This window comes from Canis lupus, chromosome 19, assembly GCF_048164855.1.
Source record: "Canis lupus baileyi chromosome 19, mCanLup2.hap1, whole genome shotgun sequence".
NCBI classification, from domain to species: domain Eukaryota; kingdom Metazoa; phylum Chordata; class Mammalia; order Carnivora; family Canidae; genus Canis; species Canis lupus.
Window position 1 is genome coordinate 39,180,142 of NC_132856.1, and position 27,856 is coordinate 39,207,997.

Here is a 27,856-nt window from a genome sequence, read left to right on the forward strand (position 1 = left end):
CTCCCTCTGTAGTCACATCCTCCTCTGCCTCTCTTCTAAGGATGTTTGTGATTATATTCACTTCCCCACCTTCCGGATACTCTATCCGCCTTGGGATGCTTCACTGAGTCCCACCTGCAAGGCCCCTTTTATCCTGTACAGGAAGGTACTCACAGGTTCTGGGCATTCGCACGTGGGTCTCCCTGGGGCGTACTTCAGCCTGCCATGCTGAGTGGGCTCTGCCCGCTGGGGCTCCTGGACTCTGGGGCTGAGGCGTGGTGCTGGGACCTCCAATCTGCACACATGCATGTAGACCCTTCTGTCAGCTTATTGGTCCTCTCTGCTCTCTATGTTCCTGCCCTTGAGGGGCTGGCTCCCTCATCCCAGGGACTCTGGGAGAGTCTCCTTCAGGCTTGAGATTCTGCAGCTGCTGGAACTTCCGTCAGTGCCTCTGAGAAGTGGGTGAGAGGCCCCTCCTATCCCAGGTGGGAGGTGTGCTGGGGTGGGGACGCGAGGGGTCAGTGGCTGGGATTCAGTGGCTGAACGGGCATGGTCTTTCTCTTGGGAGCATGTCTTGAGCTGGAGCTCAGGAGAGCATCCCATCCCTGGGGCCTTTCTCAGCCCCTACTAAAGACCCTAGAATTCTAGAAAAAAGAGCTGGAACCATAGCTAGGACCCAGAGAAGGAGGCCTATCCTTGCCCACCCCAAACACTGATTCCCAGGTGGGTAGGAAGATGTGGTGTTGCCCCTGCACTGCTGAAGCCCTGGGCCTGTGTGCCAGCGGGATGCCCGGCAGCTTGGAGCCTGCCTGCCATGACAGCCACCAAAAGAGGGCATGTTCTCGAGAAGCAGGGGTGGCAGGTGTCCAGCCCCGCCTCCTCCCAGCAGAAGCTCTATTTGTTCATTCATTAATTTATCCAGTCATCATTCAGAGCCTTTCTCTCTGTGCCTGCCCAGAGCTGAATGCTGGAGACTCATAGATTCAGCAAATATTGAGCACCTATGATGTTCTGGGCACTGTGCTGGGCCCTGGGTATAGTGACAAAAGACTCTTGACATTAAGAACAGACATGCCAGCAGGGGAATAAGACAATATACAATAAACCACGGAAAATCAATGATATGATGTGTTAGCAGGTAAAAACTTAAGGAAAAGCAGCAGGTAGAAAGCAGCCAGACCTAGGGTAAGGGGTTTAAAAGGAGGTCAGGGAAGGCCTCCAAAGGATAACAAGTGAGCCAGGAGGGGGCTGAGTATGTAGGAAAGGAGCTTCCAGGCAGATTGAACAGTAAGTCCAAAGGCCCTGGGGCAGGAGACTGAATGGGAATATTCAAGCCACGGCAAGGAGGCCAGCATGGCTGGAGACTGGTCAGGAAGGCAATGGGAGGGCGCATCCCATAATGTTGGCCATTATGTGGACTGTGCCTTGGATTCCAGAAAGGACCAGGAAGGAGTCCGAGCAGAGGAAGGGGCCTAGTGTGACTTAGGGGCCGAATGTGAACAGGCTGTGGGGTGTGAGAGCAGAAGCAGGGCAATCCGTGAGGTGGCAGTGACTGCCCTGGCTTAGGAGGGAGATGATAGCAGCTCAGGCCAGCCTGGTGAATGTGAAGGTGGTGGGCAACAGGAAAATGCTGAAGCTGGAGCCCGCAAGACTTGCTGAGGGCCCGGGTCACCCGGAGGCTTGGGCCGGGGTAACCTGTTATAATCAGCTGGGTCAGAGGGCACGTGGAAAGAGCCGTTCTAGCTGGTCCGGCCTCGGAGTACAGGCTCTGACGGCGACTCAGGCACCCTGGGAATGCGGAAGAGGAAGTCCTGCCCCTGCAGAAAGTGGCAGGCTGCGGTGGAAGCAGGTGGAGCCAGGGCAAGGCCGATGCTGCTGCACCCCCAGGTGTGCCAGGCCTCCCAGAGCTCTGGGGCCAGGGCCAAGGGGGCAGGAAAGGGCAGGGCCACTGGCTCCATAGAGCTCCCTTTGAGATAGGGGCCAAGGGGCTGAGGTGTGAGAGTGACAGTCCTCTTGGGACAGGGAGTGCGCTGGCAGAGATGTCAGCATGCCCAACCCACATCTGGCACTGCCCCCAGTCCCAGTCTCTCACTGAGCCGAGACTGGGCTCTGGGCTTCTATTTCTCCCCAGACTTCCCTGACAACAGGTGTGAGGCCCACGTGGGCAGCGGCGAATTGTTAGGATGGGGTGGGGTGGTGGGGGAGTGGAAAGAGGAAGGAGTGAAGGGGCTGTCTGCCGTCTGCCAATGCAAATGGCCTCTGACTCAGTGTGCCCCTCAACCCTCGCTGTGGACCAGGTGGGGCAAGGGGGGGGCTGCTGTGGTTTTTCTTAGTTCCCACTTCCTCTGTTCTCTGAGCCGATGCTGCAGGAAGGGGCTGTGAGCTCCAAGCATCCTTTCCTGCAGCTGCTGCCCAGCCTGCCAGCCAGACCCTCTGGAGAAGCCCCCGCTCCCTGTCATGGTAGGACAGCGACCCTCAGCCCCCCAGGGAAGGGGGCAGCAGGAAGTGGTGGGGGAGGGGTGGGTTTGGTGGCTGCAGACAATAGTGGAAGGGCTGTCACCCAACATGGCCCTGGGGACACTCACTGAACCCTGAACACCTCAGAGCAGAAGAAGCCTTCCTCTGAGCAATGAGACCTGAACCCATTGTGTAGATGGGGAGGCTGAGGCCTGGGGCTTCGCTCAGTGGTGGCGCTAGGGCTACAAGCAAGATGGATGCCCAGGACGAGGCCCTGTCTGGCCCTGGGCTGCCCACCCTGTCTGATCTGTTCTGTCCTGCTTTGGGCTGAGTGCTTGGTCTGGGAGAGGTGGGGAGAGGGGGAAGAGCCGGGCGGTGCCCACCCCAGCCGGGGCCCTGGGTCGTACTCAGCCCGGACCCTGGCAGGAGACCCACGTGCCTGCCTGGGCCTTGGCCTGAGGCAGGGGGAGCTGGTGGGGGAGGCGGGCGGAGGACATGCAGGGCTTTCCAGGGCGGCTGGGCGGAAGGGAGCCAGATGCCCCCCTGCTCAGGAGGAGAGAGAAATGGCCCCTGAGGAAGGAAGAGAGAGGTAGGGGAGAACCCGGTGGGCCTGCTGACTGCCTGCCCGGCTCTCCTGTCTGGTTGGGGTTTGGTTTTAAGTGAAAGTTCTAGATGGTGAGTCTGGACTCCAGGTATCAGAAGCAGCTCTGAGTTGAAGGCCGGGTCTGAGACCGGAGTCCGAGTTCTCCCAGAGCCTTAGAGGCGGGGTGGGCGCTATGCAGAGAGGCAGAAGGCTCCCCAGGGAGGGCTTGGAGAGACGGGTTTGGGAACCCTGTTGGGAGACCCCAGGGGGTGGGGCAGGTGGAGCTGGGGCTGGGGCTGCCCCTCACAGGCCCGCAGGGCCCCTGCCGTGGCGCCCTGCACCCCCTGTCTCTCCTGGTGCAGGCTGCCGCGCTAGCCCTGGCCCTGGCCCAGGGCACCCTGCCTGCCTTCCTGCCCTGTGAGCTCCAGCCCCATGGCCTGGTGAACTGCAACTGGCTGTTCCTCAAGTCCGTGCCCCGCTTCTCGGCAGCTGCACCCCGCGGTAACGTCACCAGCCTTTCCTTGTACTCCAACCGCATCCACCACCTCCATGACTATGACTTTGTCCACTTCATCCACCTGCGGCGTCTCAATCTCAAGTGGAACTGCCCGCCCGCCAGCCTCAGCCCCATGCACTTTCCCTGTCACATGACCATTGAGCCCAACACCTTCCTGGCTGTGCCCACCCTAGAGGACCTGAATCTGAGCTATAACAGCATCACGACTGTGCCCGCCCTGCCCAGTTCGCTTGTGTCCCTGTCCCTGAGCCGCACCAACATCCTGGTGCTGGACCCTGCCACCCTGGCAGGCCTTTATGCCCTGCGCTTCCTGTTCCTGGATGGCAACTGCTACTACAAGAACCCCTGCCAGCAGGCCCTGCAGGTGGCCCCAGGTGCCCTCCTGGGCCTGGGCAACCTCACACACCTGTCACTCAAGTACAACAACCTCACCGTGGTGCCGCGGGGCCTGCCCCCCAGCCTGGAGTACCTGCTCTTGTCCTACAACCACATCATCACCCTGGCACCTGAGGACCTGGCCAATCTGACTGCCCTGCGTGTCCTCGATGTGGGTGGGAACTGTCGCCGCTGTGACCATGCCCGTAACCCCTGCAGGGAGTGCCCCAAGGGCTTCCCCCAGCTGCACCCCAACACCTTCGGCCACCTGAGCCACCTCGAAGGCCTGGTGTTGAGGGACAGCTCTCTCTACAGCCTGGACCCCAGGTGGTTCCATGGCCTGGGCAACCTCATGGTGCTGGACCTGAGTGAGAACTTCCTGTATGACTGCATCACCAAAACCAAAGCCTTCTACGGCCTGGCCCGGCTGCGCAGACTCAACCTGTCCTTCAATTATCATAAGAAGGTGTCCTTTGCCCACCTGCATCTGGCATCCTCCTTCGGGAGCCTACTGTCCCTGCAGGAGCTGGACATACATGGCATCTTCTTCCGCTCGCTCAGCGAGACCACGCTCCAGTCGCTGGCCCACCTGCCCATGCTCCAGCGTCTGCATCTGCAGTTGAACTTTATCAGCCAGGCCCAGCTCAGCATCTTCGGCGCCTTCCCTGGCCTGCGGTACGTGGACTTGTCAGACAACCGCATCAGTGGAGCTGCAGAGCCCGCGGCTGCCACAGGGGAGGTAGAGGCGGACTGTGGGGAGAGAGTCTGGCCACAGTCCCGGGACCTTGCTCTGGGCCCACTGGGCACCCCCGGCTCAGAGGCCTTCATGCCGAGCTGCAGGACCCTCAACTTCACCTTGGACCTGTCTCGGAACAACCTAGTGACTGTTCAGCCGGAGATGTTTGTCCGGCTGGCGCGCCTCCAGTGCCTGGGCCTGAGCCACAACAGCATCTCGCAGGCGGTCAATGGCTCGCAGTTCGTGCCTCTGAGCAACCTGCGGGTGCTGGACCTGTCCCATAACAAGCTGGACCTGTACCACGGGCGCTCGTTCACGGAGCTGCCGCGGCTGGAGGCCTTGGACCTCAGCTACAACAGCCAGCCCTTCAGCATGCGGGGCGTGGGCCACAATCTCAGCTTTGTGGCACAGCTGCCAGCCCTGCGCTACCTCAGCCTGGCGCACAATGGCATCCACAGCCGCGTGTCCCAGCAGCTCCGCAGCGCCTCGCTCCGGGCCCTGGACTTCAGTGGCAATACCCTGAGCCAGATGTGGGCCGAGGGAGACCTCTATCTCCGCTTCTTCCAAGGCCTGAGAAGCCTGGTTCAGCTGGACCTGTCCCAGAATCGCCTGCATACCCTCCTGCCACGCAACCTGGACAACCTCCCCAAGAGCCTGCGGCTCCTGCGGCTCCGTGACAATTACCTGGCTTTCTTCAACTGGAGCAGCCTGGCCCTCCTACCCAAGCTGGAAGCCCTGGACCTGGCGGGAAACCAGCTGAAGGCCCTGAGCAATGGCAGCTTGCCCAACGGCACCCAGCTCCAGAGGCTGGACCTCAGCGGCAACAGCATCGGCTTCGTGGTCCCCAGCTTTTTTGCCCTGGCCGTGAGGCTTCGAGAGCTCAACCTCAGCGCCAACGCCCTCAAGACGGTGGAGCCCTCCTGGTTTGGTTCCCTGGCGGGTGCCCTGAAAGTCCTAGACGTGACCGCCAACCCCTTGCATTGCGCTTGCGGCGCAACCTTCGTGGACTTCTTGCTGGAGGTGCAGGCTGCGGTGCCCGGCCTGCCTAGCCGTGTCAAGTGCGGCAGCCCGGGCCAGCTCCAGGGCCGCAGCATCTTCGCACAGGACCTGCGCCTCTGCCTGGACGAAGCGCTCTCCTGGGTCTGTTTCAGCCTCTCGCTGCTGGCTGTGGCCCTGAGCCTGGCTGTGCCCATGCTGCACCAGCTCTGTGGCTGGGACCTCTGGTACTGCTTCCACCTGTGCCTGGCCTGGCTGCCCCGGCGGGGGCGGCGGCGGGGTGTGGATGCCCTGGCCTATGACGCCTTCGTGGTCTTCGACAAGGCGCAGAGCTCGGTGGCGGACTGGGTGTACAATGAGCTGCGGGTACAGCTAGAGGAGCGCCGTGGGCGCCGGGCGCTACGCCTGTGTCTGGAGGAACGTGACTGGGTACCCGGCAAAACCCTCTTTGAGAACCTCTGGGCCTCAGTTTACAGCAGCCGCAAGACGCTGTTTGTGCTGGCCCGCACGGACAGAGTCAGCGGCCTCCTGCGTGCCAGCTTCCTGCTGGCCCAACAGCGCCTGCTGGAGGACCGCAAGGACGTCGTGGTGCTGGTGATCCTGTGCCCCGACGCCCACCGCTCCCGCTATGTGCGGCTGCGCCAGCGCCTCTGCCGCCAGAGTGTCCTCCTCTGGCCCCACCAGCCCAGTGGCCAGCGCAGCTTCTGGGCCCAGCTGGGCACGGCCCTGACCAGGGACAACCGCCACTTCTACAACCAGAACTTCTGCCGGGGCCCCACGACAGCCTGATAGGCAGACAGCCCAGCACCCCGCGCCCCTACACCCTGCCTGTCTGTCTGGGATGCCCGACCTGCTGGCTCTACACCGCCGCTCTGTCTCCCCTACACCCAGCCCTGGCATAAAGCGACCGCTCAATAAATGCTGCTGGTAGACCAAACGGCTAACCCTGAGCTCACTGGAGGTGCGAGTGGGAGGAAAGAAGAGAATTCGTCAGGCTTTCCTTCCCAAAGTGAGGAGGGACAAGAGGTGCTTTGGGAGAAACTGCCAAGCAGAAAAAGAGAGTGCCCACAGAGCGCGGGTCTGCAGGGGAGGGAAGCTGCTAAGGGCAGTTGTGTGAACGAGCATCCTCTCAGGGGGTCCGAGGAAGGTCTCTGAATGGGGTCTTGGTCCCTCCCAGAGTGGAGGCTGGGTCTCCTGTTCCATTCGGCCCCTCCCCATGCCAGGCGGCACCAGGCAGTCCTGCTGCAGGCTGGGTCAGCAACCTTCTGATGTATGTTGGCCTCAGGATCTGCCTTCCAAACCTGTAGGACTGACAGTGCTTCCGGGGCAGAGAACTTGCAGGCCTGCTTCATTTCTGGCCCCTGGCAGAGTCCTGGGAGGCAGCCCAAGCGGAGGAGTGGGCGGAAAGCTTTGTGCTGAGTTCAGAGGGGCGTTTGCGCCCTCTGGTGGCCAAGCCTGTGCTGTGCCCAGGAGGGTGGCCGGCTCGGGGAGAAGCCTCTGCGTAGAGGCCCACCGCAGGGGTCTGGGAGCCACAGGAGATTCTAGAGTGAGCTCACAATTCATCCTTTCTGTTTTCACCTATAGTGAGTGCTAAGTCTCTCTGTTCTGACATCAAAGGGACACCCGGGTGAGCCACCACCAGACTACAAAGATGGGGCCCCTGCCTTCCCTGCCCCTGTCTCTTAGAGGTGGGAGACAGCCACATCTCAGGAGGGTGGAGTATGTGTGTCCATTTCTAGCTTCGAAATCCAGTGTAGAATTCCAGACATTGCTTGAGGCACCAGTGACCAGCGTTTGGAGACAAAGCTAAGTGTGTGCAAAGTTGTGGGTCATGTCAGGTCTGGAGCCTTGGAGGTTGCTTTGTCCTGGGCTGCTGCCTCACTGTCCCCACCACTGAACTGCCTTTTGAGGAGCAGAAGAGACATGTGCAGCCAGACAATTGAAGCCGGGGCCTGGGATGGCGGGAGAGTGGAACCAGCTTGGCTGGTTCAGGACAGCCGGGGGCCAGCCCAGCCGCTCCAGGCCTCTGGGGTGGAAGGTTGATGCTGGCCGCAGATTTGGCTAATCTTACCCAGCCTGACTGTGGCAGCCTCCTGTCCAGGGCATGGCTGAAGAGAAATGTAGGCCACCTTCCTCTTTCTGACTGGGGCACAGGTGCTGCTGTGGTAGGCTGATGGCCCCTGTTATCTGCTTGCCTGAAAAGAAAGGCCGGGTCTGCTCCACCGATCGGAAGTCCCACGTGGGCTCTGCTCTGCCTTGAGAAGGCCTGTTAGCTTCTGGAGGAGTGGGGCCAAAGCACGGCGTGGCCCTGCCTACTTCCTTTGCTTGTGTCTGGGGATTAAAAAAACAAACAAACAAGGACTGTCTTTCACCCAGGCTGGAGTCCAGGAGAAGCCCCTCCTGCACGGCTCATGGGCTGATCTGGCCACATCTAGGAGCAGGAGCAGGAGCAGGAAGCAGGGCCTTATGTAGGGCCCCACAGTTTGCAGGTGGGGAACAATCTGCCTGTCAGGACAGCTGAGTCTGCCCTCAGGCAGCTGCCAGATAGAATCTTCATGTACCCACCCACCCACTCATGCTCACAGTCCTGGGGTTTTTTGGGCTTTGGATTCAGAAGAAGAACATTTTGGAAATGAAGCACGGCGTAATGGTAGGACTGTTGTCTTGGCTTAAGTGAGCCTGAGAGTCCATGGCCTTTGGTTCAACCTGCAGAAAAAAGTTCTGCTGTTGTCTACAGGATCAGAAAGGGGGCAGAACTCCATTATCTCAGGTCCCAGGCTCAGGTGGGGCTGGGTGAGAGGCAGCTGTCACTGCACTGTGCTCAGGAAGGTGCTCATGGTTGACTCAAGGCCCTCTCTACACCGCTGGACATCCTCCACCGTGAGCGCCAGCTGCCACCTGGCCCCACAAGGCTGGGGAAGAGTGGGACTCAGGTCAGGTGACCTGGGCTAACAATTGGCTTTGCCATTTGGATTATCTCGGGCAGGAGACTCCCGCTTTGGAGAGGGAGGTCTGCTCATCTGTAAATGGGGGTGGCCAGGGTTACTCTGCAGGCTGTTAGAAGGCTTGGTGCTGATGTGTGTGAAGGTCTGGGAAACTAGCAGCCCCCGGTCATCGTTATTAGGTAAGGGGCTTACGCTGAGGACAGCTGGCTGATGTGGCCTCGGTATTTTATCTCTGTACCCGGAGCACTGAATGAGGTTCAGAGGCAGATGTGGTTGAATTGGAGGCACATGAAACTGAGAGCGTGACTCTGGTGTTGCCTCCTGTGCTTTTTGCTCCCGTGGGGCCAGTGAGTACTAGACAGAGATCTGGGCACAAGACTTAAGAAAACCTAATAGCAGGAAAACTTAAATGTAAGGAAATTCTCAGGGCACCTGGGTTGCTTAGTGGGTTGAGTCTGCCTTTGGCTCAGGCCGGCTTCTCCCTCCCCCTCTGCCCCTCTCCCTGCTGGTGCATGTGCTCTCATGGGCTCTCTCTCATGTTCTCTGTCTCACACTCTCTCGAGTAAATAAATAAAATCTTTTGTAAAAAATGTAAGGAACTTCTCCCTGCTAAGATTGGAAGGGACAACTCCCTTCCCTCAAGGAAAAGAGTTCAGTTTAATGCTCCAGACATCTATATATTCTTAGAAAACTTCTATGACATCATACATTTTCATACTCAAGTCCTTATTGGAAGGAGTTCACAAATCCTATCCACTTCCTACAGATCCTTCCATCCTCTTGTGTCCTCATAACCCTGAGTAGCAGTGAGGAGCAAAGGGGGGTGAGCAATCCCACTGACCCAGCTGACTTTGGGTCTCATGAGAAGGAAGGGGGGTCTTGCTAAGTGCTCAGAGAGAAAGAAACATTACCCGGGCTAGAGGGAACAAGTCACCCTGGGAGGAAAAGACTGAGGGAGTTCCCGGTGTGGGAGTGTGGGGGACAAAGGGAAAGCCCAGCCAGCTCTGGCGAGGGGACAGGGCTGGGAGAGTGAGCGAGGCATGTTTCCTGAGCAGAAAAGGAACTGGGTGGTGGTTACAAGGTGACGTGACTTCCATCATGCCCAGATGTGTGGCTCTATTTGATGGAAGCAGGACTCGGCCGCTCTCTCCAGCGCCAATCCAGAGAAGGGTGCGCCCCAGGAAGGCATGCCAACACAGCCGTGTCCAGGGAGGAGAGATAAGAGAGGGGAGGAAGGCCAAGTATTCTCTTTGTCCTCCAGTGGCTTGTTTCTTCAGCTCGCCTATGCTTTCTGGTGAAGTAGACTTGAATGTTACCCTTGGTACCTGTTATGGCCTGAATGTGTACTGCCCAAATTCATGTATTAAAGCCCTAACCCCGGGATCCCTGGGGTTAAATCGCTGGGTGGCTCAGCGGTTTAGCACCTACCTTCAGCCAGGGCATGATCCTGGAGTCCCCGGATTGAGTCCCACATCGGGCTCCCTGCATGGAGCCTGCATCTCTGTCTCTCATTCTCTATCTCTCATGAATTAATAAACAAAATCTTAAAAAAAAATAAAGCCCTAATCGCAATGTGATAACATTGGGAGGTAGGCTCTTTGGGAGATAATTAGATGAGGCCAGGAGGTGGGGCCCTCATGATGGGATTCGTGGCCTTAGAGAAAGAAGGATCTCTCTCTCTCCAACCACATTGAGGAAGGGTCCTGGGAATTAAGAGCAAAAAGATAGTGGTCTGCAAGCCAGGAAGAGGGCTCTCACCAGGAATTGAGTCCACTAGCACCCTGATGTTGACCTTCCCAGCCTCTAGAACTCTGAGAAATGGATGTCTCCTGGTGTCTGGTGTCTGTGGTATTTTATTATGGCCGCCAGAGCAAAGGAAGCCCCCTTTCCTTCATTCAACGCGTTTGCTTAATGCCTGCTGTATGTCAAGTACTGTGCTGCGTTCTGGGGATATAGAAGTAAGAAGAAAGGGCAGATGATCAACAGGGTTGGGGGCAGGGGGGAGTCATTATGAGTGGTGACCAGAGCTTTGAAGGGCAGCACAGTAGGAAGTCAAGTGACAGTAAGAACACAGAGGGGCTGGGCTGCCCTATCCTGGGGGCTCAGGGAAGGTTGCTCCTCAGGAACCTTACCCTGTGTAGAGACAGCCATGCCATGAGCCAGAATAGAAAAATCCAGAGGAGAAACAGTGGCTAACACGAAGGCCTGGAAGCAGGAAAGCACCTGGGGGACCTGAGGCCTAGGATTGTGTGCCAGCACACGAAGCAGAGGGAGTGAGTGGAGGAGGGATGGGTTCCCAACCTCAGACAACGTGGTCAGCCTATATGAGGAAGCTAGAATGTAACCTGAGTGCCACTGGAAGGCCCAGGAAAGTTTTCTGCAGGGGAGGAACATAATCCACTTTATAATTTTAAAAGCTCCCTTGGGCTGCCATGTGGGGTCAAGGCTGGGCAGATGCCGGGGCAACAGTAGAACCCGCAGGATCATAGCAGCAGGGGTGATAGGAAGTGGCCTGGCCCAGCATGTATCTTACTGGTAGAACTTACAGGACTTGCTAACAGTCTAGAGTGAAGAAAGACAGATGACTTCCCCATGAGTGGCCAGAATAAGTGGGTAGATGTTGGGAAGACAAGGGAAGAGAAAGCAGGGGAGAGTCGGCAGGCCCAGGTGCCCTCCGGACCTGTGCAGTTCCAGGTGTTTGACGGCAGCCAGCAATGAACAGCTGGAACTGGAAACCCAGGGCTGGGGGAGATCACGTGGCATGAGGGGAAGTGTTGAGTGCAGTTACAGATGAAGCTGTGGGTACTCAGCATCCAAAGAGGGGCCAGCTCATGAAGTAGGAGGATCGTATTCAGGAGAGGTTAGTGGCACAGCAGCTCAGAGGAGGAAGCTGTGAAAAGGCCAAGGACAGCCAGCCACCTCAAAGACCCTGGGAGGGTCAATGAGAGGAAAACAGAACCACTGGATTTGGTGAGACAGAGGTAAGATGTGGCAAGAAGAGGGAAGCCTCCACAGAGACCAGGATGAAGGACCAGGCAGCTAGCAGAAACCGAGGGGTGTGGCAGCAGCCAGAAGAAGGTGTAGACTGAGGGAGAGCTTGTTTACTTTTAAGATAGACAACAAAGCTTGCTGCAGGGCACAGGGGGATAAATTCATGACTGAGGAGGTTAGAGAAGGCTGTAGGAAGGCACCAGAAACCAAGGGGACCCAGAATACCAGCGGGAGGAGTCAGAGAGAAGAGCACAGGAGGGATATGATCACAGGTGAAGGGGGCAGACGGGATGGAGAACTCGGGGGCAACAAGGTTCCCTCCTGGCCGCCCTACTTTCAGAGGAAAGCCTACAGCCAAGGTTGTAGCAGGGGAAGCAGGGAGGGAGACAGCTGCGGCAGGATGGTGATCAGAGGTGGAGTAAGACAGCCACCAGGAGCCGGGACTGCTCAGAGCTCTCCCAATGCGGGTGGGGTGGGGGCTGGCTCAGCTGCTAGGGTGGCCAGGTGCGGCAGTGGGCAGCGAGAGGTGGCTGGCTTCCAGCCAAGTAGGAAGCGCTGCCACTCCAGCAGGGTGAAGCCATGGCCAGAGGGCCGGCATGGGTTTATCACTTCACATACTGGAACAACGCAGGCCAAATCAAAAGGGAAGAAGAAAAATGATGATTTTGATTCAGTGGTCAGAACAGGAGGACCCATCACTTAACACAACAATTTATTTTCAGGACTGTGCTTTTACTATAGATTAAAATTTAATATAATTTAATTCACATATAAAGACAACTCTGGAGACTATCCGGATACAACGTGGCCTGGGGTTAAGTGAGTAACTGAGGTCATGACACACTCAGGCCTGGGCAGATACCAACTTGCTCATGCCAGAGAAGTAAGATTTCTCTCTTTCACTCATCACTTCAAAATGCAGCGGCCTCCTGCAGAAGTTGCACTCAGCTGAGGAATGTGGCTTGAGTTCCAGCCCCACTCGCTTCCACGTGGCCAACAGATTCTCTGTGAGAAGAAACAGTTTTTAAAAATTGAAGGGAATATGTATCCAAGAGAAATACAAACACAGACCCACATAAAAAGTCGAACACAAATGTTGGCAGCAGCATTATTTTCATTAACAGCAAAAAAGCAGAAACAACCTAAATGTCCATCGACTGATGGACAAACACAATGTGGCATATCCAAACCAAAGATGATTATTTGGTAACAGAAAGAGAGAATTCATGCTACAACATGGACGGACCTTGAAAACATTGTGTCGTCAAGGAAGCCAGGCATATAGGACCGAACCAGTGTTATGTGGAATGTAAAGCAGGCACAAAGCCTCAGGGGCGCAAAGGAGGACCCAGGGAAGGGGGAAACACAGAGTGGCTGCTCATGGGTATGACGTTCCTCTCTGGGCTGATGAAAATGTTCTGCAATTAGATAGTGGTGATGGGTGCACAACATCACGATGTACCCAGGACCCATGGAACTATATACTTTAAAAAATTTGGGGCGCCTGAATGGCTCAGTCTGTTAAGCAGGCTGACTCTTGATTTCAGCTCAGGTCGTGATCTCAGGGTCTTGACACAGAGCTCCATGTTGGGCTCCATGCTAAGCGGGGAGTCTGCCTGGGAGTCTGTCTCTACCCCCCTGCCTGCCCCCCCACATGCTCTCTCTTGCCCTCTAAAACAAATCTTTAAAAGACACAAAAGGGTGAAATTTGTGGGATGTGGATTATATGTCAACAAGGCTGTTATAAAAATAAATAAAAATTGAGACACGAAACCCAACTCTGGCTTTGTTTTACACAGCTTTAGGGAAGAAGTTGCTCCAACATTGTTCCACTACAATGCTGAGCATTCCCAGCAGAACGGCCCCAAAGCCTGCAAAGCAGGAGGATCACCTTGGGGTGTGTGGGTGCTCAGGAGGCAGAGGCAGCCTGTGGCTGAGAGCAGCCCCTCGATCTCTGCCTTTAGGTTGGACACAGGGTGCTGGGTTGGGTTGTACAGAACTGCAAGCCATATAAATGTCAAACAATTACTCTTATGAGAAGAGGTTAGGTGGGGGGTTGCTTCCGGGACCCTACATCAGAGAAACCGAGAAGCACAAAGCTGACCCCTAGAGGGCCAGGGCTGACTTGGGCCTTCAGAGGCTTCTTTCTACTCCCCTGCACTAGTCATTACTGTGCATCTCTGAGTCATCCCAACAAGGGAGCACTGGAAATAGTGGGTGGATGAGCAGGAACGAGCCCTCAGAGCTTCTAAACCGTGTCTGCACCCCTAAGGAGAATCAAACAACTAAACATCTTTTACGGTTTTATACCATCTAAGAGCACTCTTAATTACTTGGGAGAGAGAAGAAATGAATCAATGCCTCTGAAGAGCTTCAGTTACACACAAGGACAGCTTTGCACAACTTTCCAGTGAGGCACCACAGCTCTCCAGGTACTCACCAAGGAAGTAGTTCATCATCTGTGGTGTGTGGTGAGGAGTGGGGGCAATCCGCAGGAGCTCCTCTCCCCGGGGCACTGTGGGGTAGTTGATGGCTTGGACGTAGATGTTATGTCTACTCATTAGTTCATCACAGACTTCAGTGTTTTTAGCAGCATTTGCGACCTAAGTTTGATAACGGAAGGTAAGGTCACCACAGGACAGACCACCCCTTAGCAGCGATTCTAACGAACACTTGGGAGGTTCAGGCACAAACAGCGATGCAAGCCTGCAATTTAAAGGGCCCAGAGAGCTGAAAGCACATTAGAAGGAGATTTCACACTGATCTCCCTCCCAGGCTTCAACTCGTTGCTGCCAACTGATTTTCCTACCCACAGATGTGTGTACTGTGGGAAAGCAGCAGCTTTGATTATACTAGCTATATTAATTCTACTAATTCAACTGTGACACCAACAGGGCTACCATTTATAGTGCAAAGGGCGAGACCGATTTTGAAATTAATTGAATAAAAAGCCAGACTTCAAAGCTAGCCAAGTTTAGGCTTCTGGTACTTTTCAAACAGAAGCTCTTTTAAGGCCAGTGCTCTGGAGGAGGAATCTCTGTGCTAGCCTGCTGGGTTCAAAGGCTTCACTCTCACTGTGAAGTCAGCCAAAGGCAGAAACAGAGCAGAAGGCCACTGACTCCAGCCTCCTGCCCCCGTAGTCACCCTGCCCTAGCCCAACTTCAGGAAGGTATGAACCAGAACATCCCATGTTATGTGTGGAGGCACAGCCCCCAGCAAGTCCAGTCCCAGATAGGTCATTACCCGGACAGGGATGATGTGACTGGGGCAGTGGACGACCGGGAGGCCTGCATCCATGAGCATCTGCCTCATGAGCTTGACATTGCGTTGGTGCTGGCGGCGAAGCGCCCGCCCCTCAGCACTCTTCAGAATCCGCACAGACTCCAGGGCTCCAGCCAGCAGCATGGGCGGCAGGGAGGTGGTGAAGATGAAGCCAGCCGCATAAGACCGTACGGTGTCGATCAGAGAACTCGTGCTGGCGATGTACCCTCCAACACAGCCAAAGGCTTTGCCTGTGAGGAGACAGCCTCATTTATTCTGGCAGCGGCCCCCATGTGTGCCCAGCAGGCCGCTGCAGAGCCTCATAGCATTTTTTTTTCTTTATCCTATGTGCCCAAAGACTCAAGTCAAGGGATGTCTACCTATCTCTGAAAGGGAGAAAGTTCAGGAGGTCAGGGTCTTCCCCTAAATCACATGACCAAGGTGTAGCCAATGAGGACCAAAGTACAGGTCTCCACACCAGGTCTGGGACCAAATGACCTGTCCCAGTGTACCTGAACAGCAAGCTGTGGCCTCTCTTCCTATCTGCCTTTCCTACCTGGCCTTGCAGCTCTACCAGTGGGCAAGGGGCCACCTCCCACGGGGTGCATGGTGGGTTCCACCAGGTCCTCTCACTGTGAGCATTGCCCTGGAGGTTGGAGTAGAACCCGGCTAAGACATGAACTGTTTTGGTGTGACCAGTATTATTTTCTACCAAAGTAAACACAGAACTCTGACAAGCACCATTGCCCAGAGAAATATGAAAACTCAGAACCTGCTAGGGTTGATTTAGGGCCAACCTTATTTTTCAATTCTCCTTAAATCCCTTTGTATAATCTGTATCTCAAGTTTCAGGATTAAGGACTGCAGAAGAGTCCTTCTAGATGTTAACATTGTGTTCTGTAATGAACATTCCTGCTTGAACCCCATGCAGGGCTGGGTTGGTATAAGCTCTTACAGTGGAAAATTTCTCTCTCTAGCCTGTTCCAGCGCAGTGACTACACCTTCACAAAGCCCACATCACAAGAGCTCTTTGAAAGAAAAGGGTTGGTGGAATCAGGACACAAGAGTAAGTGCTTTCCTCCTGGCAGGGCTTGGCCCTGCAACCCTTGGGCTCTCTTGGTCTACCCAAGCTTCTCAGCCCCCGACAGTGCTGAAGGACACTTTCTTTTGTCCTGCCTTTCCTTTACCAAGTGCAGGCTGTAAATTAGCATTTTAGCTAAGTGGTACGTGGGTCTCTGACTGCCTTACTGTGAAATCCTCCAATTTGTTTAATTCATGTTTTCATCTTTCTAGAGTCCTCACAGGCAAAGGGAGTATCTATGGTAATTGCACACAACTCATTTATCTTCTCCACAAAAAAACTGAGGTAGAGTCTGTTATTTCTATTATAAAGGTGTTCCTACTTTTCAAAAGTTGTTCTATCACTTCACTTTTATGAGAAACCGACATTAGTACTTGTTTTCACTAACCAGAAGAAATCTGAAGAGAACTTTCACTTTTATGATGAAAGGTGAAAAGTGAAAATTGCCTTTGGTGTGGGGCAGCAAGCCATCACAGAGGCAGCATGCACCTCAAGCAGCGAGAACAGCCCTGCCAAGCCCCGGCCCCAGGGAACCACACTCAGCATCCCAGCATCAGGCCACCACAGCTTTGACCTGGGTCTGTGAGCACCTGTGTCTTCACTTTATGCCATTGTGGCTTATGAAGGTTTCAAAGGAACACTCTACTTTTTGGGTAGTGGGGAAACCTATATTGGTGAGGAAGCTGAAAGGCAGAGAGATTAACTACCTGCCCAAGGTCACACAGCTGGGGCAGACAGGAGTCACAACCAGCAGGTAACACGGCTACAGAGCTCAGCTCCGTGACACAATTCTTCTCAACCAGGGGAAACAGATACAAAGTCACCAGAGTGAACTGCAACTGGTCACCATGTAGGGCACAGAGCTCAGTGCTTCATGACACCTGAACCTATAGGTCCTAATGAATGCTCTAGGAGAACAGCACTACGGCTTTTTTGTTTGTTTGTTTGTTTTTTCTTCTTTTTTTTAAAAGATTTTTTATTTATTTACTCATGAGAGACAGAGAGAGAGAGAGAGAGGCAGAGACACAGGCAGAGGAAGAAGCAGGCTCCATGCAGGGAGCCCGACATGGGACTCAATCCCAGGACTCCAGGATCACGCCCCGGGCCGAAGGCAGGCACTAAACCACTGAGCCACCCGGGCTGCCCTTGTTTGTTTTTTAATACAATGAAAAAACCTGAAGAACAGAGAGAAAAGGCTGTTGCCATGGCATGTAGCTAGAACCACAAATACGTTTGGAATGACCTTGAATGGCAACAAATGGTATTTCTGTCATGTTAGGCTTTGAGATTTACCTTGGTTCTTGGAGCCCGCACGATTCAAGGGACTCTGCTAAGCTATGGCACCACTGAGAAGACATAAACTCATCCAAAAAGTGACCCAAGCTTTATAGGCTATCACACTGTCTCCTCACCTGATCCCACCTAGTCCTTAGCCTTGTTAGGAGAATATAATTTTAGTGTAGTTTACAGAATGTGCAGAGTATACATACCAAGTGTTCCAGAAATGATGTCCATTTTGGGCATAACTCCATCCCGATCGCCAATCCCTCCACCTCGAGCTCCGTATAGTCCCACTGCATGGACCTCATCTACGAAGGTGATTGCTCCAAACTCATGCGCCACATCACACAGCTCTTCTAGTGGGCACACTGCTCCTAAGGAAAGAACACAGACTACTCTGAAGATCTTGCTACTTCACAAAGTTCTGTTTTGTTAAGAGTTAGTCAGAACAAAGTAACTTTTGTTTTAAAGGTATCATTTTTAAATTTTATTTATTTGAGAGAGAGAGAGAGAGCATGTGAGACAGAATGAGCAGAGGGAGGAACAAAGGTAGCAGACTCCCCAATGAGCAGGGAGCCCAATGTGGGACTCAATCCTAGGACCCTGGGATCACCACCTGAGCTGAATGCAGACATTTAACTGACTGAACCACCCAGGCACTCCTAAAGGTTATCATTTTTAATATTGGGGAAAACAATGAACTTCCTCCAGTTTCTAGGTTATCTTGGGGTCTTAGAGCCTAGTAAGAGCCAGAGTAGAACATCTACATTCACCAAACCTATACAATGTCCACCAAATCCAAAATCCTAGCAGAATGAAAAGAAATTGCAAAAACAAAATTAACATCACACTTTTAAAGAGTCTAGGCCTACTTTTCCATTTAAGATTTCAGACTAGCCTCTACCTAGACTTACCATCCATTGAATGGACAGTTTCAAACGCGACAATTTTGGGGACTGAAGGGTCAGATCTTTGCAGCAGTTCTCTGAGGTGACTGACGTCATTGTGGCGGAAGATATACTTCGGCACCCGGCTGTTCCGAATCCCTTGGATCATGGAGGCATGGTTCCCAGAATCAGAGTAAATCTCACAGCCTAACATGATAAAAAACAAAAATAAAACACTATTTATTGCCATCTGCACCAAAAATAATTTATTTCCTAAATAGGAACAACAGACTTTGCCATAGAAGTGCTGCTTTGCCCAGTAGGAAAGACACTGCTAGCTAGTTTCTTCCTGGGAAAATCAGAAGCTAGTGCTTCTTCTTTGAGAAGGCCCAGAGGTATAAAATAATACAAGAGTAGACAACTAATCTGCTTTTAAATCTGCCCACCTCATTCCAAACTCCATCAAAAGATAACTACAAATGATTGAGAGAATTTTCCAAAGGGTTTTCCTAGAATACAAAGCATATTTGGAGCAATTAGCTTAAGGACAAACCCTTCAAATCTGATTCTGTTAGTATCATCTGCTATTGCAACTTGTGATGTGCAGTGAGCACTTCATGTTTCAATTCAAGAAAAAAATGTTCCCAGATACTATCATTGCTCTTAACTGTTTTTGGTAAGCCCTCTGTGTTGTCAATATTCCTGCTAATTCCTAAGAAACTGAAAAAACTCTAAGGCACCCAAGACAGGCTTTCTTACCTGGCATCATCCTAGCCAGAGTGAAGAGGGTTGAGTCGTTGGCCACAAAGCACGAGGAAAACAAGAGTGCTGCATCTTTCCCGTGTAAATCAGCCAGCTCCTGTTCCAGGTCCACATGGAATTTACTAGTTCCAGAAATATTTCTAGTACCACCTGCTCCAGCACCATGCTGTTTCAAAGTGTCCCTTTTATGATTTTTTTTTTTTTTAAAAAGAAGGGCAGACAGAAAATAAATCTCACAGTTCTGGACACCATATGAATCATTTCTCTCCCTAGGAGGTAGGACACGGAATCTTATGTTCATCTAGCAACTCCGTCATGGTCCCAAACCAGGGACCAGAAGTTTCAACTGACTTCATCTTTAGCAAGGCAGTAGATGTCAACACTATGGTGAGGATACCCTGAATACCCCTAGGGATCCTCAAGAACAAGTGTTTATCAGCCAGTAGGTACTTAGTATTAGCTGAGTTAATTTATTAAGACATCTTTTCTCTGACAAACATTCTTCTCTCCAAACACAACATCAGTCTCTACAGGGACATCTTAGATGGTGATTACCTGAACCTACTCTCCAGAAACCAGTCACATAATATTAGGATAGATCTATCACTACACCTCAGACTGTAATCTCTTTAACAAGCCTCCTTGGAGACTTTGGCAAGCAACTCTCTCAAATGTCCCTAGTCATGGCAAACCTCCGGAAGGACATGAATGACAGGATCTACCATCCTTGTTCGTGTCTTTCTGAAGTAGCTTTTCCTCCAGTGCTGCTAGATTTGTATCTCTCCAACCGAGGCATCAGCAAGGATGCCTCTGTGCAAGGTGGCCCGGGGTTGAAGTTGCACTCACTTGAGAAGTGGTAAGAAATGGACATGAATAGTCAATGTGCCCATACACTTGAATCCTCACATACCTATTTGTGCATTCTAGCTTAAAAGTCATCTGTGGATGTCTTTAAAAGCTTAAAATAATAGTGTGTTATGACACACTTTTAGCTGCTGAATATTGCCCCCATAAAAGATCCCTCTAAATCATTAATGTCTCGCCAAATAACGTCAATGGTATCTGAAAGCTGAGGGCTACGTACATGACTGCCCCACACACTCGTGGGTGGCGACTCATTCCAAGGTAGTCATTACTACACCAGACTGACACCTGCTTCTTGGTGATGAGAGAGTCCGAATAGTCATCTGCCATGGGGAAGATGTGCGCCCTCCGGTTCACAGTTTTAAAAACTCGATAGGTATGGTCATTTTTTTTCTCATCAATTTTCTTCTCAAAGAAACGATCATATTGAAAAGTGGAAACAGCTAAAAACCAAACAAAAGACAGGACAGTTTGACAGTTAAGAAGCATGTCTGGGCTTTGGCAAAAGACCTGGGTTCCAACCCCAGCTTGGTCACCTAGCAGCAGGGTAATTCTGGACAAATTAACGAAGTATTCATGTGGGCAAATTATAGGACATCCTCATCTTGAGACTATGAAGGTCTCAAATGAGACCGTGTATGTCAATTGCTTAGCACAGTGCCAGGGCATAGAAGGTAGGTATTCAGGGAGAGAAAACATGTTACCAACAGGATTTGTATTTACTATGGCTGAGAACACCTACCTGCATCAAGCAAGAGACATGAGTTTTAATCCTCAACTCACCATGCAATTTTGTGTTTAAGCTAATATATGTTTAAGTTAAAAATCCTCTCCTACATCAGGTAAATAACAATGAGACTTACATTTTGGCAAGTTATCTTGAAGAAGATGGGACACTCTTTCTGGTCTTTGCTTTCGCATGATATCTTGGAAGTTCCTCAGCAATCCACTTGGGTCCCCTCCATCGGCCTTCACACTAATTACACTAGGGTTCACGGAGGTTTGAGCAACCTCTGTAATGAAAGTAACAAGAAAAAAGGGAACCAACATTCTGAGTTCACAATACTTCCCAGAAATATCGTCAAAAATTAATTACTGCTTAGTTCACACACACACACACACACACACACACACACACAGCAGCTGAGCATAACCAAAGCTAGTAGTAGCAACCAAGAATATGAAGCTTTGGTTCTTCCCTTTTATTTTAATGACCAATGCCTAGTGTTGTTTTGTTTTCAAAGCTACCAGACAGCTTTAATGAATATTAAGAGTCCAAAGCTTTCTAGCTGGTTATTAGCAGGTCTTCTCCACCTTCCCACTCCACCCAACCCTAATCTCAATTTTCTTCACAGAAGACAATTCTGGTCATATATATCATTTCTGCTGGTGAGGTTTTCTGGGGACTTTTGGTGCTCTGTGGATACAGCCACATCTGGAATTAAGGTTGCCTCTTAGTGACCATCGGTAAGATACACAGCTTAGGAGTCCTAAGACCATCATTTACTGCAGAAACACTATTTTTTACCTTTTATCCCACAGGATGGCAGGAAAGAAACAAAGGGCAGTTGTTAATAGCTTACGCCAACAGGGTATTTTCAGAATGAAGCAATTACTATAAAAAGTGGTCACATCCTACACACACCCCAGAAAGAAAGTCCCGCATTTTCTCAGACAGTCCTCTAACCGCCTATCTTGATGACCTTCTTCCTTGGCCCTAAAAGAGGAAGTTTTTTATACAAATACTACCCTAATAATAGCTCATACACAAATTTGAAGGATCAAAAGAACCAAAAGGACCTCTTCATTCTTCCTAATGGTTCCAGTCATGTGTTTACCTTTCCTCACAGCATGCATTTCCTGCACATCCTCCTGAAGTTCTAGACTGGCTTTGCGGAAGACACTGCTGCCCTTCTGGCTCATCTGGGCTGCCAGGAAAGGGCATTTGCTTGCAGTGCCCTGGCTTGTGGCAAGGGAGGAATGTCCAGACGGAAGCTGCGTGCCATCTGGAGTCTGCTGGGATCCGTCAGCAGTCTGTTGAACCTCGGCTTTGGCAGTTTTGTCCTCTGGGGGGTGAAATGGAAAAACTGAAGCATCAGACCTAGTTGCACAATACACAAGAAAGCCCCTTGTTTCTCTTATTGCTTCCAAGACAAACTTTTTACTTACTCTACCCCTACATATCAGGCAGAAGTTTGTTTTTATTAGGTTCTGCTAGTTGAATGGTCTTCTCATCTGCCTCACTGGAAACGATGTTCCCATGAGGAGTTAATTGGCACAATCCAGCTATCTCTCAAACCCCTATTTTTCCTTATAAATCCGCAAAAAAGTAGTATTTTCTAGTTTTAGACAGCCTAGACTTTTTGAGTTGGAGGATTTCCAGTAAATCCACCCTAAGGACACATAGCATTTTTCATGAGAGGACACACTCTTGAAGGTTAATAGAAACGTTCATACAATTTTTTCTCTGCTAATATTTTTGAAAGATTCTTGACAAAGAAGCTTGCTGTTGCTTAACATATAAACTACTGATTTACTCAACAAAAGAAATTAGGCTAAAAGTGAGGTCTTTCTATTGTTGTCTAATAGAGTTCAAATTATTACTATGTTAAGAAAAAAAAAACAAAGGGGTATCACATTCACACACCTCATCTACTTGCTCATCTAAATGCATCAAAGAAGTGCACTGACTTAACCCAGTTGGCTGGTAATTGTGCTTCGAGTCACAATGACTTCTCTTTCCCCTAGAGCAAATTCATTCACCCTTCTAGTAAAGTTTTATTCTGCATCATCCTGGAATACTGTGAGTCAGAGGCTAATCTTTCCTAACAACTTGGGTAAGATGTCTCAATACTGTTTTTTTTTTTAATTTTATTTATTTATTCATGATAGTCACAGAGAGAGAGAGAGGCAGAGACACAGGCAGAGGGAGAAGCAGGCTCCATGCACCGGGAGCCCAACGTGGGACTCGATCCCGGGACTCCAGGATCGCGCCCGGGGCCAAAGGCAGACGCCAAACCGCTGCGCCACCCAGGGATCCCTCAATACTGTTTTTGTTAAAATCTTCTATAAAGTCAAACAATTGCTTTGAAGCTCATTTCATTCATTATAAAAGTAATATACATTCACTGTGGGAAACCTAGAATAATAGTGTTCTATTCCTCAAAACATAGCCATTGCAGGAACCTTGGTAAATTATCTTTTTTTCCCCTCTATGTACAAGTTTTAAAAAGTTTTACTTATTTTGCATGTGCTTCCTTCTTTTGCCCTTTCCATTATAAAGATCTGTCTAACCTAGTAAATAGTTTGTGAATGTCGTTTGCAATGATTGCGTGAGAGTCTACCAAGTATACAAGCCACATTCTACTCAACTTCCTCTATGTCACGGACAGAATCATAAAAGTATTTTGATTGTTCAGTAAAAAAAAATAATTAAATAACTAGCTCCTTAAAGAGGAAAAGCAATCCTACAAGGATTAAATCCTTTCTACTTACAGAAAAAAAAAACAAAAAAAAACAAAAAACAAAAAAAAACAAAAACACTCCTTTCTTACAAGGAACACACCCAGAGAATACACTTAACAGAGCCTGTAAAGTATATTATTCTCTAGGATTAAGTGAAACCTGAAAAGCCACATCCTCTCCTGGTAGAGCCAGACCAAAACAAAAGGCAACTCTGATCTCTTTATTAAAAACAAAATTTGTAAAAATTCACATATAAAATGAAGATGCGGGATCCCTGGGTGGCGCAGCGGTTTGGCGCCTGCCTTTGGCCCAGGGTGCGATCCTGGAGACCCGGGATCGAATCCCACGTCGAGCTCCCAGTGCATGGAGCCTGCTTCTCCCTCTGCCTGTGTCTCTGCCTCTCTCTCTCTCTCTGTGTGTGACTATCATAAATAAATAAAAATTTAAAAAAATAAAATAAAAATAAAATAAAATAAAATAAAATGAAGATGCGTTAAAAAATAATCATTACTTTAAAAATTCTGTATGATTCCATTTATGTGAGGTTCCTACAGCAATCAAATAGAGACAAAAAGTAGGATGGGGTTTGCCAGGGAGTGGGGGAGGGGCAATTAGAGTTGAAGGAACACAGAATTTCAGTTTGGGATGTTGAAGAGTTCTGGAAATTGGATAGTGGTGACAGCTGCACAATAACATGAATGTACTTAATACCACTTAATTGTACAATTGGTAAGAGGTGGTAAATTTTATGTTAGGTGCATTTTACCACCATAAAACGATAATTTGGAAAAAGAAGTCACAACTTTAGAAGCCAAAAGCTTCCACTTAATTTTGCTACGAACCTAAAATTGCTCCAAAAATTAAAGTCCTGTTAATTGAAAAAAAAATTAAAAAGCCAAAACACCAAATATTTAATGAAAGAAAAGTTGAAATAGAACATTCCAACTTTTTTTTTTTTTTTTTAAGTATGGAGCCCAATGTGAGGCTGGAACTCAACCCTGAGATCAAGACTGAGCTTAGATCAAGAGTTTGACGCTTCAACAAACTGAGCCACCCAGGCGCTCCAGAACATTCCAACTTCATATTTACATGAATGAGGTACTGATGAATACTAAACTCCAAGAGATACCGACATACGATCCAGAAACCTGTAAGTGCCCACCATCTCACCTCTAAAGATGGGAAAACTCAAAGTGCCTACTTGTGGGGTTAGGATGACAACTGTGAGATACTTCAGGCAAAGAACCAAGTCTGGCACAAAAAAACCCCCTCTGTTACATGCCCCTAGACACCACTGTGGACTAGAAGTGCTTCTAGTCTAGTGTTGAACGCAAACACTGCCACCTCCTACGTATACTGCCAATGACACTTACTCTCATTAGCTGGAGGGGTTTCTTTGACCTGCTGGCAGTGTACTGCTGAAGTGGACAGGGCCCGAGGGGCTGGCTTGGCCCCAATTTCCATCATCTTAGGGCAGTTTTGGGCATAGAACAACAGAGATTTTCCTGCCTTCTGCAGAAAGGCCTGAGGCACTCGGGATAAGAATGGGCAGCGGCGAACAACAGTCTCCATATCCGAGAGGGTGCACTGATCCTACAGAAAGACAATGAGTGACATCAACACTTGTTAATAATCAGGCAAATACCACTGCAAGGTCACTGGGTTCAGGTGTCACAGTTTATAGCAGGGTACCCTTAAAACAAGTCTCACTCAAAAATGTCTAAGGATGGCACTTGTGTCTGAGAGTCAACTAAAGAGTGCTAACCATACTCTACCTGAGTTACCAACTTCTTTCATTCCCCAGCTCTACACAAAAGCACCTGCAAAGCAACTTCACCAAGTGAAGTAAATGCCAGTGATTAACAACCAAGGGGCTGGGACGATGAGGGACAAGTCAAGAACAGGTTTGGGAGGTCAGAGGCTCCTGTAGGGAGATGCACAGTGCAGATAAGACACCTTGGCATACACCCAGGTGAAGTGAGGCTAGGGAAGAAGCCACTGTCATCCATCCAGGCAGCGAGGACTCGAGAGGATCCCGAACTTCTCCCGGCGCTCACATCACCAAACCTGAGGAAGGCACCCAGCTGGGCTCTGGGTCCCTGAAGCAAGGATTTCCCTGAGGTCATCCCCCACAGCTCCAACCGGACAACTGAGAAAGGAAGGGACATTTAAAAAAAAAAAAAAAAAAAGACAGGGGAAGGAGGGGAAGCGTGGATGGGGTTAAGTTAAGTGAGGAGAGGAGCTGTAACATCCAGGGTGTTAGGTCTGGAGTGAAGTGGTGGTCCCGGGCACGGAGGTCAGAGGTTATCCGGGGATCGAGGGCTCGAGCGAGAATAACGGGAGAAGCAAATTCTAAAGCGGCCAGTTAAACGGGGAATGAAAGAAGGGGTCCCATGGGGGAAAGTGAGGCAGCCCAATGGGCCGAGGGTCCGGGAGACGAGCGCTGACCCCAGAGGCGGGTGACTGGAGCAGTGGGGGATGGGGTCCCAACGACAGCGCGAGCGGGGCGCGGGCTGGCGGGACACGCGGGGCCTTCGCTGGCCGGCGCCGCACCCAGAGCGCGGGCCCTCACCTGCGCGGGGGACTGCGGCGGAGGAAGAGGCGGCGGCGGCGGCGGCGGCGGCGGGCACCCGAGCCAAATCACACCAACCCGTTGCCCTTGTCGGCGAGAAGCCTCAGGCCGCGAGCGCAGTCGTCCTAATATAGAGCCGGAGGGAGCGCTGCGCATGCGCCCTGGGAGCGGCCGTCCTTCACGCAGGCGCCCAGCGCGCGCTCCCGGAGGGGGCGGGGCGGGGCGGAGGGGGCGGGGCGGGGCGGGGCGGGGCGGGCTCCCTGCTTGCGCACCGCGGGTCGCGGCGGGGGGGGGGACCCGGGCTTTCCCGGCCCCCCTGCCCGAAGGAGCAGGTGGATCGGCAACTTCATCACTGTATCCTACACTCATCTTCCTCCTCTCTCCCCCCCAACTGCTCTACGCTTCTGAACCCTACGCCTCATGTAGGAGAAAGGGCACGAAAGGGCAGAGTCGGAGGGGCAGTGCCCCCCGCGACAGCTGGAAGGTGATGGGGCTGTCGAAACGGGTCCCGTGGGATCCCTGGGTGCCTCAGCGGTTTAGCGCCTGCCTTCGGCCCAGGGCCTGATCCTGGAGTCCCAGGATCGAGTCCTGCATCGGGCTCCCTGCATGGAGCCTGCTTCTCCCTCTGCTGTGTCTCTCCCTCTCTCTTTCTCTACCTCTCATGAATAAATAAATAAAAATCTTAAAAAAAAAAAAAAAAAAAAAGAAGAAGAAGAAAAGAAAGAAACGGGTCCCGTGGATACAGAAGACGGAGGGGAAAGAAGGGGGTTCCAGACCGCGGTCTAAAGCAGGATCCGCCCGGTCTGTGACGAAGGGCTTCCCGGAAGAGGCGAGGGTGTGCTTGCTGGAGGATGGAGTGGTTCTGGGAGTGATGCGGGGGTGGGGGGTGGGGAGCGCCCGGAGGAGGAGTCCTCGGAGTGGGGAGCAGCAGAAGAGGAAGGAGACCCACCAGGGGCACTTTCGGGACGAGGTGAAGGAACCTAACCTGAGGCAGAGCAGAGAAGGGGCGGGAGGGGCAGGGCTGCGTGGAGCACCGAGGGTGGTGTGGAGGCGCAGGGCCTGACGCGGAGTTAGGGTTTGACACATTCTATTTTCTGACACATTTTCCATCTCTGGCTGTCCAAAGTCCCTCCCTTTCCATCTCTGGCTGTCCAAAGTCCCTTGCTGGCCACCCTGGGCTCCAACGGGGTGCCTCAGGACTCCATCCCCAACAGAGCTGGGCCATCAAGCCTCCTCTGGGTCCCCCCCAGTCACACCCGCAGGGTAGGATTAGGCAACCCCCTCTCAGGAATGCCAGCCTGGTCTCCGTGCTCCACACCCTTCCCAGCTTAGCTTGACCTGGGTTGGCCTGGGCCTGGTTGCTCCGTACCCAGTTGGGCAATAGCACAAGGGCTAAAGTCCAGAGTGATAGTGACCAAGATATGTCCAGGTACTTCCCTTTTTTTTTTTTTTTTTAAGATTTTATTTATTTATTCATAGACACAGAAAGAGGCAGAGACACAGGCAGAGGGGAGAAGCAGCCTCCATGCAGAGAGCCCGACATGGGACTCAATCCTAGGTCTCCAGGATCACGCCCTGGGCTGCAGGCGGCGCGGCACTAAACCACTGCGCCACCGGGGCTGCCCCAGATTTATTTATTTTCTTAAGAGAGAGCATATACGCAAGTGCACACAGTGGGCAGAGGCAAAGAGAAAGAGTCTTTTTTTTTTTTTAAGATTTTATTTATTTATTCATGAGAGATACACACAGAGAGAGAGGCAGAGAGAGAAGCAGGTTCCATGCAGGGAGCCCGATGTGGGACTCGATCCCAGGTCCCCAGGATCACACCCCAGGCTGCAGGCAGCGCCAAACCGCTGCGCCACCGGGGCTGCCCTGTCCAGGTACTTCTCAATTCCTTCTCAAGTCTCCAGCCAGCTGAGAGGCGGGCAAAGTGAGTCTCCACATGAAGAGGAGGAAGTTGGGTCCAGAGTGGCAGTGGGACCAGTCCATGGCCCAGGGAGAGGGTTCTGACCTGGGAGCCCTGAGTCCAGCTCTGCCCCCATCCTGCTGAAGGGTCCTGGGAAGTGCCCTTTAACCGAAGAGGAGGCATGAGGAAAGGTCAACA

At 51.7% G+C, this 27,856-nt stretch overlaps 2 protein-coding genes across 4 annotated transcripts; one reads left to right on the top strand and one right to left on the bottom strand.

Annotated features, from left to right (window-relative positions):
- Positions 1–2,338: 2,338 nt before the first annotated feature.
- On the top strand, positions 2,339–6,587 carry TLR9 (toll like receptor 9). Of its 2 annotated transcripts, none has more exons than XM_072786006.1 (2): positions 2,339–2,439; positions 3,337–6,587. In XM_072786006.1, the coding sequence occupies exons 1-2, from the start codon at positions 2,437–2,439 to the stop codon at positions 6,430–6,432; spliced, it is 3,099 nt and encodes a 1,032-aa protein (XP_072642107.1). In that variant the 5' UTR covers positions 2,339–2,436; the 3' UTR covers positions 6,433–6,587. The 2 variants fall into 2 exon arrangements, with proteins under 2 accessions (XP_072642107.1, XP_072642108.1); XM_072786007.1 differs by having other exon boundaries at positions 2,341–2,439; positions 3,382–6,587.
- Positions 6,588–12,274: 5,687 nt separating this feature from the next.
- ALAS1 (5'-aminolevulinate synthase 1) lies at positions 12,275–25,909 on the bottom strand. 2 transcript variants are annotated; one of them, XM_072786008.1, is made up of 11 exons: positions 25,753–25,909; positions 24,554–24,773; positions 21,554–21,781; positions 20,579–20,728; positions 19,936–20,158; positions 18,849–19,033; positions 18,117–18,296; positions 17,412–17,576; positions 14,823–15,091; positions 14,020–14,182; positions 12,275–12,584 (listed from the first exon to the last, which is right to left on the bottom strand). In XM_072786008.1, the coding sequence occupies exons 1-11, from the start codon at positions 25,906–25,908 to the stop codon at positions 12,424–12,426; spliced, it is 2,100 nt and encodes a 699-aa protein (XP_072642109.1). In that variant the 5' UTR covers position 25,909; the 3' UTR covers positions 12,275–12,423. The 2 variants fall into 2 exon arrangements, with proteins under 2 accessions (XP_072642109.1, XP_072642110.1); XM_072786009.1 differs by lacking the exon at positions 25,753–25,909 and adding an exon at positions 25,137–25,369.
- Between the last annotated feature and the right edge of the window lie 1,947 nt (positions 25,910–27,856).